A 14,184-nucleotide genomic window follows, 5' to 3' on the forward strand; every position below is an offset into this window, starting at 1 on the left:
CAACAATCAAAAGGACCAAAAGGGAAACAGCAGCCCTTTAAGGGAAGGAAGGGAACTTTCCCGCAGAAGCAACTAGATAAAGACCAGTGTGCTTATTGCAAAGAAAAAGGTCATTGGAAGAAAGATTGCCTTAAACTACAGGCCGTAAATCAGGAACAAAGCTCACAAGTTTTGCTCCAATTAGATTGACGGGGCCAAGGCTCCATTTCTGTTGGCCCCCAGGAGCCTATGGTCACACTGTCAATTGAGGGGAAACCAACTACCTTCCTAGTTGACACGGGGGCCACTTATTCCGTCCTAAAGAGACCACTTGGGACATTACAAAAGGAATCCACAAAGGTAATAGGGGTCACTGGCGAAGCTGTCTCATATCCTCGAGCCACTGCTCGGATTACAGACCTGGCGCGGGGGACTATTACTCATTCATTCCTGATTATTCCAGACTGCCCTTACCCGCTGCTGGGACGAGATTTGTTGCAAAAATTTCAAGCAACAATAACCTTCAGCCAGGAGAAGAATACAGAAGGCAAGGTATTAGTGACTGTGCCAATATCAGAAGAATACCTGATTGCCTCCCTCCAGGAAGGTAAGAGCGGGTTTACGAGCGTCCCCGAGGAAGTAAAGCAGCAGATTCCTGGAGTTTGGGCAGAAAACAATCCTCCGGGCTTGGCAGTACATCAGCCGCCTGTAGTAGGGCTGTTGCGGAGCGATGCCAGCCCAGTACGCATCAGACAGTATCCTGTACCCGCTCGGGCTAAACAGGGCATAGCACAGCACTTGAGGCGCTTATTGGGAGCCGGGATTCTCCGGGAGTGCCAATCTGCCTGGGACACTCCTCTGCTGCCAGTACAAAAGCCCGGAACTCAGGACTATCGCCCAGTGCAGGACCTGCGTGAAGTGAATGCTCGGGTAGAGACCATACATCCTACTGTGCCAAACCCCTATACCCTATTGAGTTCATTGCCACCGACTCATGTTTTTTATTCAGTATTAGATTTGAAAGATGCCTTCTTTTGCATTCCATTAGCAAAGCAAAGTCAGGAAATGTTTGCCTTTGAGTGGAATGATCCTGAGAATGGACTTTCAGGCCAATACACTTGGACCAGGCTCCCTCAGGGTTTTAAGAATTCACCAACCATATTTAATGAGGCTTTGTGCAAAGACTTACAGGAGTTTCGAGCCGGCCACTCTTCAATTGTGCTGCTGCAGTATGTGGACGATCTCCTTATCGCAGCCCCGAACCAGGAGAGTTGCCGAGAAGCTACATTGGAACTACTCCAAGAACTGCAACGGATGGGCTATCGAGTATCTGCTAAGAAGGCCCAAATTGTCACCCAAACCGTGAGTTACTTGGGGTATGACTTGAGGGGGGGACAACGTGGCTTGTCTAGCCAAAGAATTCAGACTATATTACAGATTCCTGAGCCTGTAAGTAAGAGGCAAGTACGAGAATTTTTAGGTGCCATGGGATATTGCAGACTTTGGATACTAGGATTTGCAGAGCTGGCCAAACCTTTGCATGAGTTAACACGGGGAAAAGAGGAACAATTTGTATGGACAGAGGAGGCTCGAGAGTCTTTTCAAAAACTCAAGGAGGCCCTAGTTGCAGCCCCGGCATTAACCCTGCCAGACTTGTCTAAGTCTTTTCAGCTATTTGTGACTGAGAAAAAGGGCATTGCTCTAGGGGTCCTCTGTCAAGAACTGGGACCTTGGAAAAGACCAATAGCCTATCTGTCCAGAAGACTAGATCCTGTGTCATCAGGTTGGCCAAATTGTTTAAGAGCACTTGCTGCTACCTCCATCCTTGTTAAGGAGGCCAGTAAACTGACTTTGGGTCAAGACATTCAGGTCATTGGAGAGCACTATTTAGAACAAGTGCTGCGGGCCCCACCGGATAGGTGGATCTCGAATGCCCGACTAACACAGTACCAGGCACAGTTGTTGAACCCCCCCGTGATACAATTTTTGAAAACAACAGCCTTGAATCCTGCTACATTGCTCCCGTTGCCAGACCCATTGGTGATCCATAACTGTGGACAAATATTAGACACCATTACAGGAGCCAGACCCGATCTACGGGATCAGGCCTACAAGAAGGCAGATTTAACTTTGTTCACAGATGGAAGTAGCTATGTTCGGGATGGGCAAAGGTATGCTGGAACTGCGGTGACCACTCAAGACACTGTGTTATGGAAAAAGGCACTGCCTAAAGGCACATCTGCACAACGGGCCAAGCTTATCGGACTCACACAGGCCCTTAGAATTGCTGAAGGGAAAAGTGCCAACATCTATACAGACAGTAGATATGCCTTTGCCACTGCCCATGTACATGGCGCCATCTACCGGGAGCGTGGGTTGTTGACTACTGCAGGAAAGGAAATTAAAAACAAGAATGAGATTTTAGCTCTATTAGAAGACATTTGGTTGCCCAAAAAGGTGGCAATAATACATTGCAAAGGACATCAAAAGGGGGATTCCCCTATAGTAAAAGGAAACCATTTTGCTGATCAAGCGACACGGAATGCAGCAGAAGAGGAGGAACACACTAACCAACTGCTGCTCATCCCACCCCCTAGTTTACAAATAGAACCAAGGTATGAGCCAAAGGAAGAAGAGAAAGGTAAGCAACTAGGGGGTAAGAAAAGTAAACAGGGATGGATAGAATTACCAGACAGCAGAATATACCTACCACAAGGAGTGTTAAGACAAATAATTCAAGAAATACATAGCAGCTCCCACTTAGGACAACAAAAACTAGAACATTTAGTAAGAAAATATTATGAGGGAGCAGAAATCAGAGATATCATACACTCTGTTGTGTTAGGTGTCAGGCCTGCGCCAAAGTAAATGCTGCCAATAAGAAATTACCTCCTCTCATCAGGCACCGAGGAAAAGCTCCTGGAGAACTATGGGAAGTAGACTTTACCGAAATGCCTCCAGGGAAATTAGGCTACAAATATTTGCTTGTTCTAATAGACACCTTTACTGGATGGACTGAGGCTTTTCCAACAAAAGGAGAAACTGCTTTAACAGTTTGTAAAATACTTTTGAGAGAAATCATTCCACGATATGGCATTCCCATTGCTGTGGGGTCAGATAATGGACCTGCTTTTGTGTCCAAAATATCACAGGAATTGGCAAAAAGATTAGGCATCAATTGGAAATTACATTGCATTTATCGGCCTCAAAGTTCAGGGCAAGTCAAGAGGATGAATAGGACCCTTAAAGAGACTATAATTAAGTTAAGAGAGGAGACTGGCGAAAATTGGGTAGAGCTACTCCCTTTTGCACTATATAGGGTTCGAAATACACCTTATACAGGAAAATGGACTCCTTATGAGTTAATGTATGGACAACCAACTCCTTTGGTTCCACAAATAACGAGGGAAGAAATTGAGGTTTCTAATCAAAGTTTTCTAAAGTCCTTACAGGCATTACAACTGATACGTGCAGAAGTACGGGTGCTTAGAGACCAGCAGAAGGACCAACTCAAAGGACTTCCACTGCCAACTCCACCGGAGCCAGGACAATGGGTATGGATTCTTAACCACCGTCGCGGGAACCTTGACGCTCGGTGGCAAGGACCGTTCCAGGTACTGTTCAGCACGCCCATGGCTGTGAGGATAGCTGAAAAACCTTACTGGATTCATCTATCACATGTAAAATTGGCTCAAGAACCGGGCTTAAAGAAAGCAAAATGGAGAGTCAAAGCAGATCCCCACAATCCCTTAAAAGTGTGGTTCTTACCTGAATCGTAGCAATGGTTTTCTTTTATATGTTGTACAGTATTAAACCAGTACCTGCTTTCCAGGAAACCCTGAATCATCCAGAGAATTTATGGGTAGCTTTAGCACGCATCCTAAATGTCTCATCGTTTTGCCTTGAACAGGATAGTCATACTCATTTCATGCTAGGAAAATGTCTACATCCGGTATGTAAACCGGCAGCTGACATAAGGAATTTAACTTTCTTCTCCAGTATCCCTAATAAAATTGTAACTTATCTAGATTTAGCAAACTGGGGAAAAGCTTCTTATCAGTTGCCAAGCCATGTATTACAGATTCATACTCCCCATAGCATTATTGTACCCAATGATACTTGTGTTCTTTTTGTTAATTGTAGCAAAAATTGTAAGACAATCCCTGGTTTTTTACCCTGTAATAATACTATCAAATACCCTTCCATTTATGGCTATGTTACCCTGCCTACTGGACGGTTCTTTACTTGTAACTCTATGACGTATAATTATATTCCCCCTAATCTTACTGACACCACTTGTTGTTTATCTAGGATTGCTACTTTCTTACCTAATAAGAATGATTTGCTACTTCTTGAGCACAATACCACTCTTCGCAGTAGGCGTGCTGCCTCCCTCCCTGTAGGACCTGAATGTCATGATAAAGTACGATTATTGTCAGAAACGGAAGGATATGCCATAATTTTAAGTGTTGTAGGGAATCTAGTATGGGGTGCTTACAATCATAGACAAATCCAGCATTTAGCTTGTAACTTAGCTAAAAGCATCAATGAAATGTCTCAAGCATTAGCTCTTTTAAATAATGAACAGCAGCAATTATGTCAAGCTATTTTAGATAATCGGGCAGCTATTGATTATCTATTGTTATTTCACCACCAGGGTTGTGAAAAAGTAAAAGGAATGTGTTGTTTTAATTTAACTGATAACAGTAATGAAATCCAGGATAAAATAGATAAGATAAAACAGTTAGCAGAGCACATTCAGCAAAATAATAACAACTTAGATTGGTTCACTTCTATATTCAAACTGTCACCTTGGCTAACTACATTGATAACTACACTAGCGGGACCATTGTTAATACTGTTGTTGGCCCTCACTATTGGGCCCATAATCCTTAACAAGTTATTTACTTTTATTAAAGAAAGAATAGAAACAGTCAAAATAATGGTTTTATCTCAGCCCTACCAACGCCTTAGTGTAGTCGAAGAATCTCTATTATAGTTAATGATTTAACTAGTACAAAGAAGAGGAGGAAATGTGACATTCGAATAAAGGCCATAAAATACATTAATGGGCTTTGGAAATAACTCCAAAGGAACTAGTCTAGTAAGTACAGCTCATTCCCAGGATGGGGGAATGTTAGATTCAGGGAGTACTGACATGCTGGGGCTGCCAAGAGTGTACAAGGTCCCTGTGACGCTGAGAACAAAGAGTTCAGCAACATCCTGCATTGAGTCAGAGACCCTTATCAGAAGTTTATGTTTGAAATTCTCCACTGAGTAATACCCCCCCCCCTGTAACTGCGCACGACCTCCCTAGCCAATTGCTAAACACAAAATTCACTTCTGTATGAACCGCTTGCTTGCTACGCTATAAAAATCCCTAGACTGTAGGCGCTCGGTGTGACTCTTGTGACTGCCACCTGAGTTCACCCCTGTGCAGGTTTGTTTTGTTTTGTTTTGTTTTATTTCTTTTTCTCTTGGCCATAAAACTTTGTCTGAAACTCTCCAAACGTCTCCAGTGTTTGTTTTACCCGGCGAGTGCAACAGCTCTCTCTCTTGGTTCCTGTTGGGCAGATAAGATATATTATGCTCACTTTGTTAAAGATGGCGCTGCTCACGTGGAAGCCCATTGTCCAGGTGATATTAATGTGTGTTGGAGGCAGACTGTGGGCAGGCAGGATCCCTGTAGCCTGGGGCTTGGTTTTGGGACTAAGCCTTTCCCACCCGTTTTGCTGTAGGGTGGTGCACTCTTATGAGGAATCCCATTATGCCTCAGAGAAGTGACTTTGTATCAGAGACTTCCCTATTTTGTATATTGGATTAAAGGTTTTGATTTCTGCACTATAAAATGGAGCAGACCGGGAGCTTGCTCTCTCTTAGTGCCTGAGATTAGCATTAGAGAGGAGAGCAGAGAGAGGCCACATGGAGGAGGCCAGAAGAAGCATCCAAGATGGCAGAGGGTTGAAGAAGAAGCCAGTTTGTGCAGAGAGAAGGAGATGGGGAACAGAGGTGAATAAGGCTGGTGAGCTAGAACCCTTTGATTCTAGGAAACTCGGATAAGTCAGTAGCTTTGTGAGCACTGAATGAGTGGGTTTTGGAGCCCAGTGTGTGTTTTTACTTGCCTGCCAGTGCAAGCTAGGATTAAAGCTAATGGCCCACAAGTTCTTGGCTCCATTGTTTCATTACCGTCTGTCCGAATCTAATGTGAACCTGCATGGGCCAAGTGGCTGTGATGATGGCTGTGGCCACTGGCTTTACAGTTCCTAAAACTAGCATTATAAGAGAGAGGCAGCCATGATGGTGGAGTGCTGAAGGAGAAGCCAGTTTGTGCAGAGAGAAGGAGATGGGGAACAGAGGTGAGTAAGGCTGGTGAGCTAGAAACCTTGATTCTAGGAATACTCAGATAAGTCAGTGGCTTTGGGAGCCCTGAATGGAAAGGAAAGTGTTTTCCCACTGTGTGTATTTCTTGCCTGCCAGGTACCAGCTAGGATTAAAGGTAATGGCCCACCAGTTCTTGGCTCTGTTGTTTCATTACCATTTGTCCAAATCAAATGTGAACCTGCATGGGCCAGGCGGCTGGAATGGTGGCCTTGGCTACTGGCCTTACTGATAGATATGTGAATTCCAAACTGCCCTCTTGATGTTCTGCTTATCTGTCAGACCTCACCCTTACTGGACCATAGCCCCGGAGACAGAGGAATTCCAAGAAGCTGTCAACCTGCCCCATGGAGGAGCATTCCAGAAAGCTGAAATTCTAAAACCATAAAAGGGAACATACCAGAACTTTTGCCTCAGTATCCCCTCAGGCTCTCCCAACACTATATAATTCATATAATTCACCTCTAGTCTATAACCAGCACTCTTCTCCCAGGGAGAAGTGCTCAACAGGGTTCCTTTCTTCCTTTCCATAAAGCCTGTTACTCTGCTCTTTCAGACTTCAATGGATTCCAACACTTACAAGTACTGAGATGAAAGCCTCAATCTGCAATTCCAGGTCTTACTGCAGAGTGGAATCCTGTAAATGTAGGGAGTGTGCCTACTAATTTCTAAGAAAAATAGATAAATCAGGATATTTTTTTCATATGGTATTCAGTAAGCATTGGCAAAGCTATATTTTGGCTCTTATATGTCATCAGAGACAGAATTTGAATTTTTTACTTGGGCCTGTTGTATCTGAATGATGGAAACAGCTAGTAAATTAGCTAAACAAATTACAGCATTAAATTTGTGCTTTTAGTAGTTTGGCATAGTAACAGTGGAGATTTTAGAAAGAAGATCAGTAGCAAAAGATGGATGAGGGGTAGAAGCCATTGAAGTTCTAGGATAGCACTTTTAAGGAAGATTTTAAGGAAGAAAAGCTTGGAGGTACTTGTTACATGGTTGATTCTTCTCCAGCTGGGCCAGATTCAAATGTGGAGCAGCTCCCATGTGTGACGATAGTGATGGCAACGGAACTGGCAGAGGTAACTCTTTATGTGGGACATGAGTTGGGCTATCGGAGTGGGACTTGTGCAGCCTTGGGGTCTGCCTCTGTCTGTGCTGTTAGAGAGATGCCTGCAATTTCTCCCATTAGAATGACATCAATATCTTTCCACTATAATTTGGGTTTCTGAGTGCCCTGATAACAGGCCAGAGAAGTATCTTGCCCATTAATGGCCATCTAAATTCTAGATCAACTGCTTTCCTCACAGCAGTTAGAAAAATCTACAAAAATTAAATGGCAGTGAACTAGAAAGTAGACAAGTATTTCAAAGGCAGGGGCAGGGAGGAGTAAAATTGGTACACTAAGTGTTGTCGAATAAGAGTGTGAGTTGTGGATCTGGAAGAATTAGATGTTCAGAGGTGATAGATGAAATAGGTCCATCACAGCAACACATTCTTGTCTTCCTTCCTTCCTTCCTTCCTCCCTCCCTCCCTCCCTTCCATTCCCTTCCCTCCCATCCCCCCTTCTTTTCCTCCCTTCCCCCTTCCCTCCCTCCCTTTCTTTTTTCCTTCCCTTCTTTCTCTTTCTTTTCCTTTTTTTTTTTTAACTTGCCATGCCTGATATTTCTTCTATTTAAAATAATGGAAGAACAGGGATTGCGCCTACACACAGATTCTTATTCTAAATAAATACAAAGCGGCTCTTTGGCCCCTTAAGTGTGGCTCAACTACAAAATACTACATGCTGGTGTGCAGGTGCAGGTAGGGCGGGGGGTGCAGTAGGTCAGGCAACAGGGAGACTCGCTGCAGGGTCAACAGCGTGGGAGAGGCACGAGTTGAGTTAGCACGTGGTTCGCCAGCCAAGGTGTGTCAACCACTGCAGGGAAAAAAGCAGAAGGTACTTTGTGGTTCCTAACCTCTCTGGGCCTTGTTTTCTCCACCTGAAAAATGAAGAATCTGAAAGCTGAGGTTGTCATTACCTTGGAAAGGAGAAGGGAAAGGGGGGGGGGAAGAAGGAAGGGGAAGAGGGGAAGGGGATGTTGGTCAAATAAGTTTGTAAATATGATATATATGTTTGCTCGCTTATAGTTTGCATTAGGTGTGGGAGACAGGCTGTAAGCGGGCAGGGTGCTTATAGCCTAAGGCTTAGTTTTAAGACTAAGCTTTCCCCCACACCCTTGACTGTTGCATGATGTGGGGTGGTCCACTCTCATGAGGAATCCCATCATGCCTCAGATAAGAGACTTTGTATCAGAGACTTTCTTGTTTGTATATTAGATTAAAGGTTTTGATTTCTATACTATAAAGTGGGGCAGACCAGGAGCTTGCTCTCTCTCGGTTCCTGCTATCACCATTGAAGGGGCCTCCCTGATCCCTTGCCATTCATGGGAAGAGCTGGTTTTCTGCTTTTCCCTTGTCTTCTCTTGTGGTTTGCCTGTCTTGGTGAGACACCAATAAACAGAATGGCCCACCATCCTCGGACTCTGCCATTTCTTTACCGTCTGCCCGAATCCAATGGGAACCTGCATGTGAATGGCCACGATGACGGCTCCTGGCCTTACAACTGGTGTAGTTTGCAGCAAGATTCGGAGATCGGTATGGAGCCCCCACCCTTGATGGGTAGGGTAGAGTATTGGTTGCTGCTCTGGCTCCCCATGGCTGTCCTTTTAGGGGCCATGGGCTATGTGTTATTTACTCAAGAGGAAACCAGGAGTTCTGTGCGCAGGAAGCTGCCTGAGGTCCAAAGCTTCAGTATGAATTGCAAATAGGCAGAAAAGGCTGGAGTTGGAGTGAGCACTGGAGAAGGAATTATGGGTTCGTGAGTTGCAGATTTCCCTGGAAGCTAAACATTTGCACCAGTAGATTCAAGAGCTCAAGTCTCAGCTTCTGGCCAAAAGCCAGTAACCACAGGAACCTATCAGGGGTCGTCAAACTTTTTATAAAAACCGGCCACTTTTGCCCTGGCTGGTTGGGTCAGTGGTAGAGCGTCGGCCTGGGGTGCAGAAGTCCCGGGTTCGATTCCCGGCCAGGGCACACAGGAGAAGCGCCCATCTGCTTCTCCACCCCTCCCCCTCTCCTTCCTCTCTGTCTCTCTCTTCCCCTCCTGCAGCGAGGCTCCATTGGAGCAAAGATGGCCGGGCGCTGGGGATGGCTCCTTGGCTTCTGCCCCAGGCATTAGAGTGGCTCTGGTCACGACATAGTGATGCCCTGGAGGGGCAGAGCATCGCCCCCTGGTGGGCAGAGCATCACCCCCTGGTGGGCGTGCTGGGTGGATCCCGGTGGGGGGCATGCGGGAGTCTGTCTGACTGTCTATCCCCGTTTCCAGCTTCAGAAAAATACAAAAAAAAAAACCCAGCCACTTTTGCAGTGCTGGTCAACCTGGTCCCTACCGCCCACTAGCGGGCATTCCAGCTTTCATAGTGGGCCAATCGGGGTGCCATTTGGTTGCTCTGCTACCACCCACCATGAAAGCTAAAACGCCCACTAGTAGGCAGTAGGGACCAGGTTGACCAGCACTGCAAAAGTGGGCAGTTTTTATAAAAAGTTTGACAACCTCTGGATGGTCGCCAAAGGAGCAGCAGCATCCATGCCGGTGGATTGGCTTTGAGTTAGCGGGAGCAGGCACTTGCAACTCCTCTTCTGAGGATGAGAAGCTGAAGCTGCCATACGCACACTGAGAGCCCGACCAGTGTTCGCCAAGAAGGTAAAAACCCAACAACAAAGAGTCCCTCTGGGGCAGCCACAGCCTCCTGCCCAGGTAATGGAACACTCTGTGGTCCGGCCCTATTCCCAGGCAGAACTGATGGAGTTGGGGGCACAATTTAGGCAGAAACGTACTGAATCCCTGATAGCCTGGTTACTACAATTATGGGACATAGAGGTGGATAGCATCATGCTCTCCGGAACAGAGATGGAGAAATTGGCCACCATTACCACACACTCCTCCTTGAGGCAGCGTCTTCAGAACTGCCATGGCAACCCAGAAGACTATACCCTATTAGAATGGGTGATGGCTGCCATTTATATGGTCTGGCAGAATGCTGGAGAATTGCCAGGGGCAGTGAGTCGGTGGCAGTGCTACTGTGAGTTAGTAAAGGTCCTTTGGGAACTAGGTATGAAGAATGCTGTTTTTCTGCAATGAGATACCATCTCACACCTGTTAGATTAGCTATTATTAACAAGACAGGTAATAGCAAATGTTGGAGAGGCTGTGGAGAAAAAGGAACCCTCATCCACTGTTGGTGGGAATGTAAAGTAGTACAACCATTATGGAAGAAAGTATGGTGGTTCCTCAAAAAACTGAAAATAGAACTACCTTATGACCCAGCAATCCCTCTACTGGGTATATACCCCCAAAACTCAGAAACATTGATACGTAAAGACACACCTCAAAAAACTGAAAATAGAACTACCTTATGACCCAGCAATCCCTCTGCTGGGTATATACCCCCAAAACTCAGAAACATTGATACATAAAGACACATGCAGCCCCATGTTTATTGCAGCATTGTTCACAGTGGCCAGGACATGGAAACAACCAAAAAGCCCGTCAATAGATGACTGGATAAAGAAGATTTGGCACATATAAACTATGGAATACTACTCAGCCATAAGAAATGATGACATCGGATCATTTACGGCAAAATGGTGGGATCTTGATAACATGATACAAAGTAAAATAAGTAAATCAGAAAAAACCAGGAACTGCATTATTCCATACGTAGGTGGGACATAAAAGTGAAACTAAGAGACATTGATAAGAGTGAGGTGGTTACGGGGGGAGGGGGGAAAGGGAAAGGGAAAGGGGGAGGGGGAGGGGGAGGGGCACAAAGAAAACTAGATAGAAGGTGACAGAGGACAATCTGACTTTGGGTGATGGGTATGCAACATAATTGAATGACAAGATAACCTGGTCTTGTTATCTTGGAATATATGTATCCTGATTTATTGTTGTTGCCCCATTAAAAAAAAAAAAAAAAATAGATTGCTGTTTTTAACCCTGGGTCCTGTGGGCCAGACGAGGAAGTGTTTACAGCAAAAATGAGGGAATTTGTCCTTGCTAGCGCCCCTTCAGCCCTTTTTGGGTCACTTGTGGCTATCTTGGGCCCCTATGTGGGGCAGCCCATCAGTGCAGTTACACAGATGGTAACAGATTTGGGAGAGCTAGAAGCCGCTCAGGATCATAAAGCAGTGAGGGCTGCTGCCTATGTTGCCCCCCCAACTAACAAGGGAAACGGGCCTATAAAGGTTACCCAAACACAGATGTTAGTACATTTGATTGCGGTTGGAGCAGATAAGAGGAAATTGGATGGCCAGTCTAATAAAATTCTTTTGGAGCTTTGGTGGCAGCTTAAACCAGAACAGAAGTTCTAGCCACTGAGATGAAAAGCCCCAGCAGCTACCAATAAAACGTTTGGTGCCACTGACAGCTCTCTCATTTCGCCCATAGCTTTTGATTTGTTAATCTTATTGTTGTAGTTGGTACTGTTTCTGTTTATGCAATGTATCCCACTCCTTGCACAGTGACCATCATGGAAGATACCTGTGGTTTAGATTGTGAAGCGAGCAAAAGGGGTGGAATGTTGGTCAAATAAGTTTGTAAATATGATATATATTTTTGCTCGCTTATAGTTTGCATTGGGTGTGGGGATAGGCTGTAAGCCGGCAGGGTGCTTATAGCCTAAGGCTTAGTTTTAAGACTAAGCTTTTCCCCACACTCTTGATTGTTGCATGATGTGGGGTGGTACACTCTCAAGAGGAATCCCATTATGCCCCAGATAAGTGACTTTGTATCAGAGACTTTTTTGTTTGTACATTGGATTAAAGGTTTTGATTTGTTGTAGTAATATAAGGTTATAGTAATTAAATATATAGAAATATAAAAATATGGAAGAGATATAAAAGTAATTAAAAGGATATTAAAGGCCCTGGCTGGTTGGCTCAGCGGTAGAGCGTCGGCCTGGCGTGCGGGGGACCCGGGTTCGATTCTGGCCAGGGCACATAGGAAAAGCGCCCATTTGCTTCTCCACCCCCCCCCCTTCCTCTCTGTCTCTCTCTTCCCCTCCCGCAGCCAAGGCTCCAGTGGAGCAAAGATGGCTCAGGCTCTGGGGATGGCTCCTTGGCCTCTGCCCCAGGCGCTAGAGTGGCTCTGGTCACGGCAAAGCGACGCCCTGGAGGGGCAGAGCATCGCCCCCTGGTGGGCAGAGCTTCGCCCATGGTGGGCGTGCCGGGTGGATCCCGGTAGGGCGCATGCAGGAGTCTGTCTGACTGTCTTTCCCCGTTTCCAGCTTCAGAAAAATACAAAAAAAAAAAAAAGAAAAAAAAAAGGATATTAAAAATAATTATTAAAATTAAGTAAAGTTATGCCAATTGGATAGGAATTAATACAGTGGCTTAGTGCCATAACTCTGTAATGTGATAAACAGACTGACTTTCAAGCAGTGCCCAGTTAGTATGTGTGTGTGAAGTTATACATAGATAAGAAGTGGCTTGGTGTTATTTGCATTAACTTTGTAAATTAATGAAAATAAGAACATCTTTTTTTTTTTTTTTTTTTTTTTTTTTTTACAGAGACATAGAGTCAGAGAGAGGGATAGGTAGGGACAGACAGACAGGAACAGAAAGAGATGAGAAACATCAATCATCAGCCTTTCGTTGCAACACCCCAGTGGTTCATTGATCGCTTTCTCATATGTGCCCTGACCGTGGGCCTTCAGCAGAAGAAGTAACCCCCCGCTGAAGCCAGCAACCTTGGGTCCAAGCTGGTGAGCCTTGCTCAAACCAGATGAGCCAGCGCTCAAGCTGGCGACCTCGGGGTCTTGAACCTGGGTCCTCCTCATCCCAGTCCGATGCTCCATTCACTGCGCCACCGCCTGGTCAGGCAAAATAAGAATATCTTAAAAAGTGGTTTAATGTAAACATTTCAGTAGATTGACTTAAAGCGGGTTCCCTGCGAGGAACTCCCAAAAGGGTGGTTTGAGGTGATAATCCTGTAGATTGACACCTGTTAGAAGGCGTTGGCCAGAAAGGGTACTAAAGCCGAGGGGCCCCTTGCTGCAGTAGTCGCCCAGAATCCAACATTGATGTGGACTGTTTCCACACTGCTCTGAGCTCTTACCAAAGTCAGCCGAGAGGAGCACGCCAACAGGGCCCCCTTAAGCTGTACCCAGGCACGCCAAAAGGATTTGTGAGTAATAAATTGCCTGTGTGATTATTGCAACTAATTTGTGTGTTGGTCTTTCCTCTGGTGGCATTTAACAGTAGCATCCTCATAGCCATCTCAAGAGTAGTCTCGAAGAGGCTGCCAGCCCTGCTGATAAGCAGGAGTGTACCATTCACGGGGAAGTCAAATCAGGGACGCCTGATCAACGTAGAGCTTGGGCTCTACTGGGACACGATTTCTATACTATAAAGTGGGGCAGACCGAGAGCTTGCTCTCTCTTAGTTCCTGCTATCACCATTGAAAGGGCCTCCCTGATCCCTTGCCATTCATGGGAAAAGCTGGTTTTCTGCTTTTCCCTTGTCTTCTCTTGTGGTTTGCCTGTCTTAGTGAGACACCAATAAACAGAATGGCCCACCATCCTCCAACTCTGCCATTTCTTTACCGTCTGCCCGAATCCAATGGGAACCTGCATGTGAATGGCCACGATGGAGGCTCCTGGCCTTACAGGGGGAAAAGGGGGAAAGAGGGGAAGGGGGGAGGGGAATGGGGGAAATAAATTTTGAGGAGTTTTATTGATTAAGCCAGCGGCATACAGGGGGAATTCTTCAGACCCAAATCAT

At 45.6% G+C, this 14,184-nt stretch overlaps 2 protein-coding genes and 1 non-coding gene across 3 annotated transcripts in view; all 3 read left to right on the forward strand.

The window, feature by feature from the left end:
• Positions 1 to 14,184, forward strand: part of ARL5B (ADP ribosylation factor like GTPase 5B) — a 403,396-nt gene that overhangs the window by 177,303 nt on the left and 211,909 nt on the right. The gene's annotated exons all lie outside the window — the stretch shown is intronic.
• The window catches only part of LOC136406534 (la-related protein 4B-like), a 46,976-nt gene continuing 41,735 nt past the window's right edge, over positions 8,944 to 14,184 (forward strand). The window contains 1 exon segment of the mRNA XM_066386554.1: positions 8,944 to 8,997. Coding sequence (XP_066242651.1) covers positions 8,944 to 8,997 — 54 coding nt within the window.
• On the forward strand, positions 9,360 to 9,435 carry TRNAP-GGG (transfer RNA proline (anticodon GGG)). Its single transcript has one exon. It is a non-coding gene; the product is annotated as a tRNA-Pro (tRNA).

Source organism: Saccopteryx leptura, chromosome 5, assembly GCF_036850995.1.
Source record: "Saccopteryx leptura isolate mSacLep1 chromosome 5, mSacLep1_pri_phased_curated, whole genome shotgun sequence".
Taxonomy (NCBI): Eukaryota; Metazoa; Chordata; class Mammalia; order Chiroptera; family Emballonuridae; genus Saccopteryx; species Saccopteryx leptura.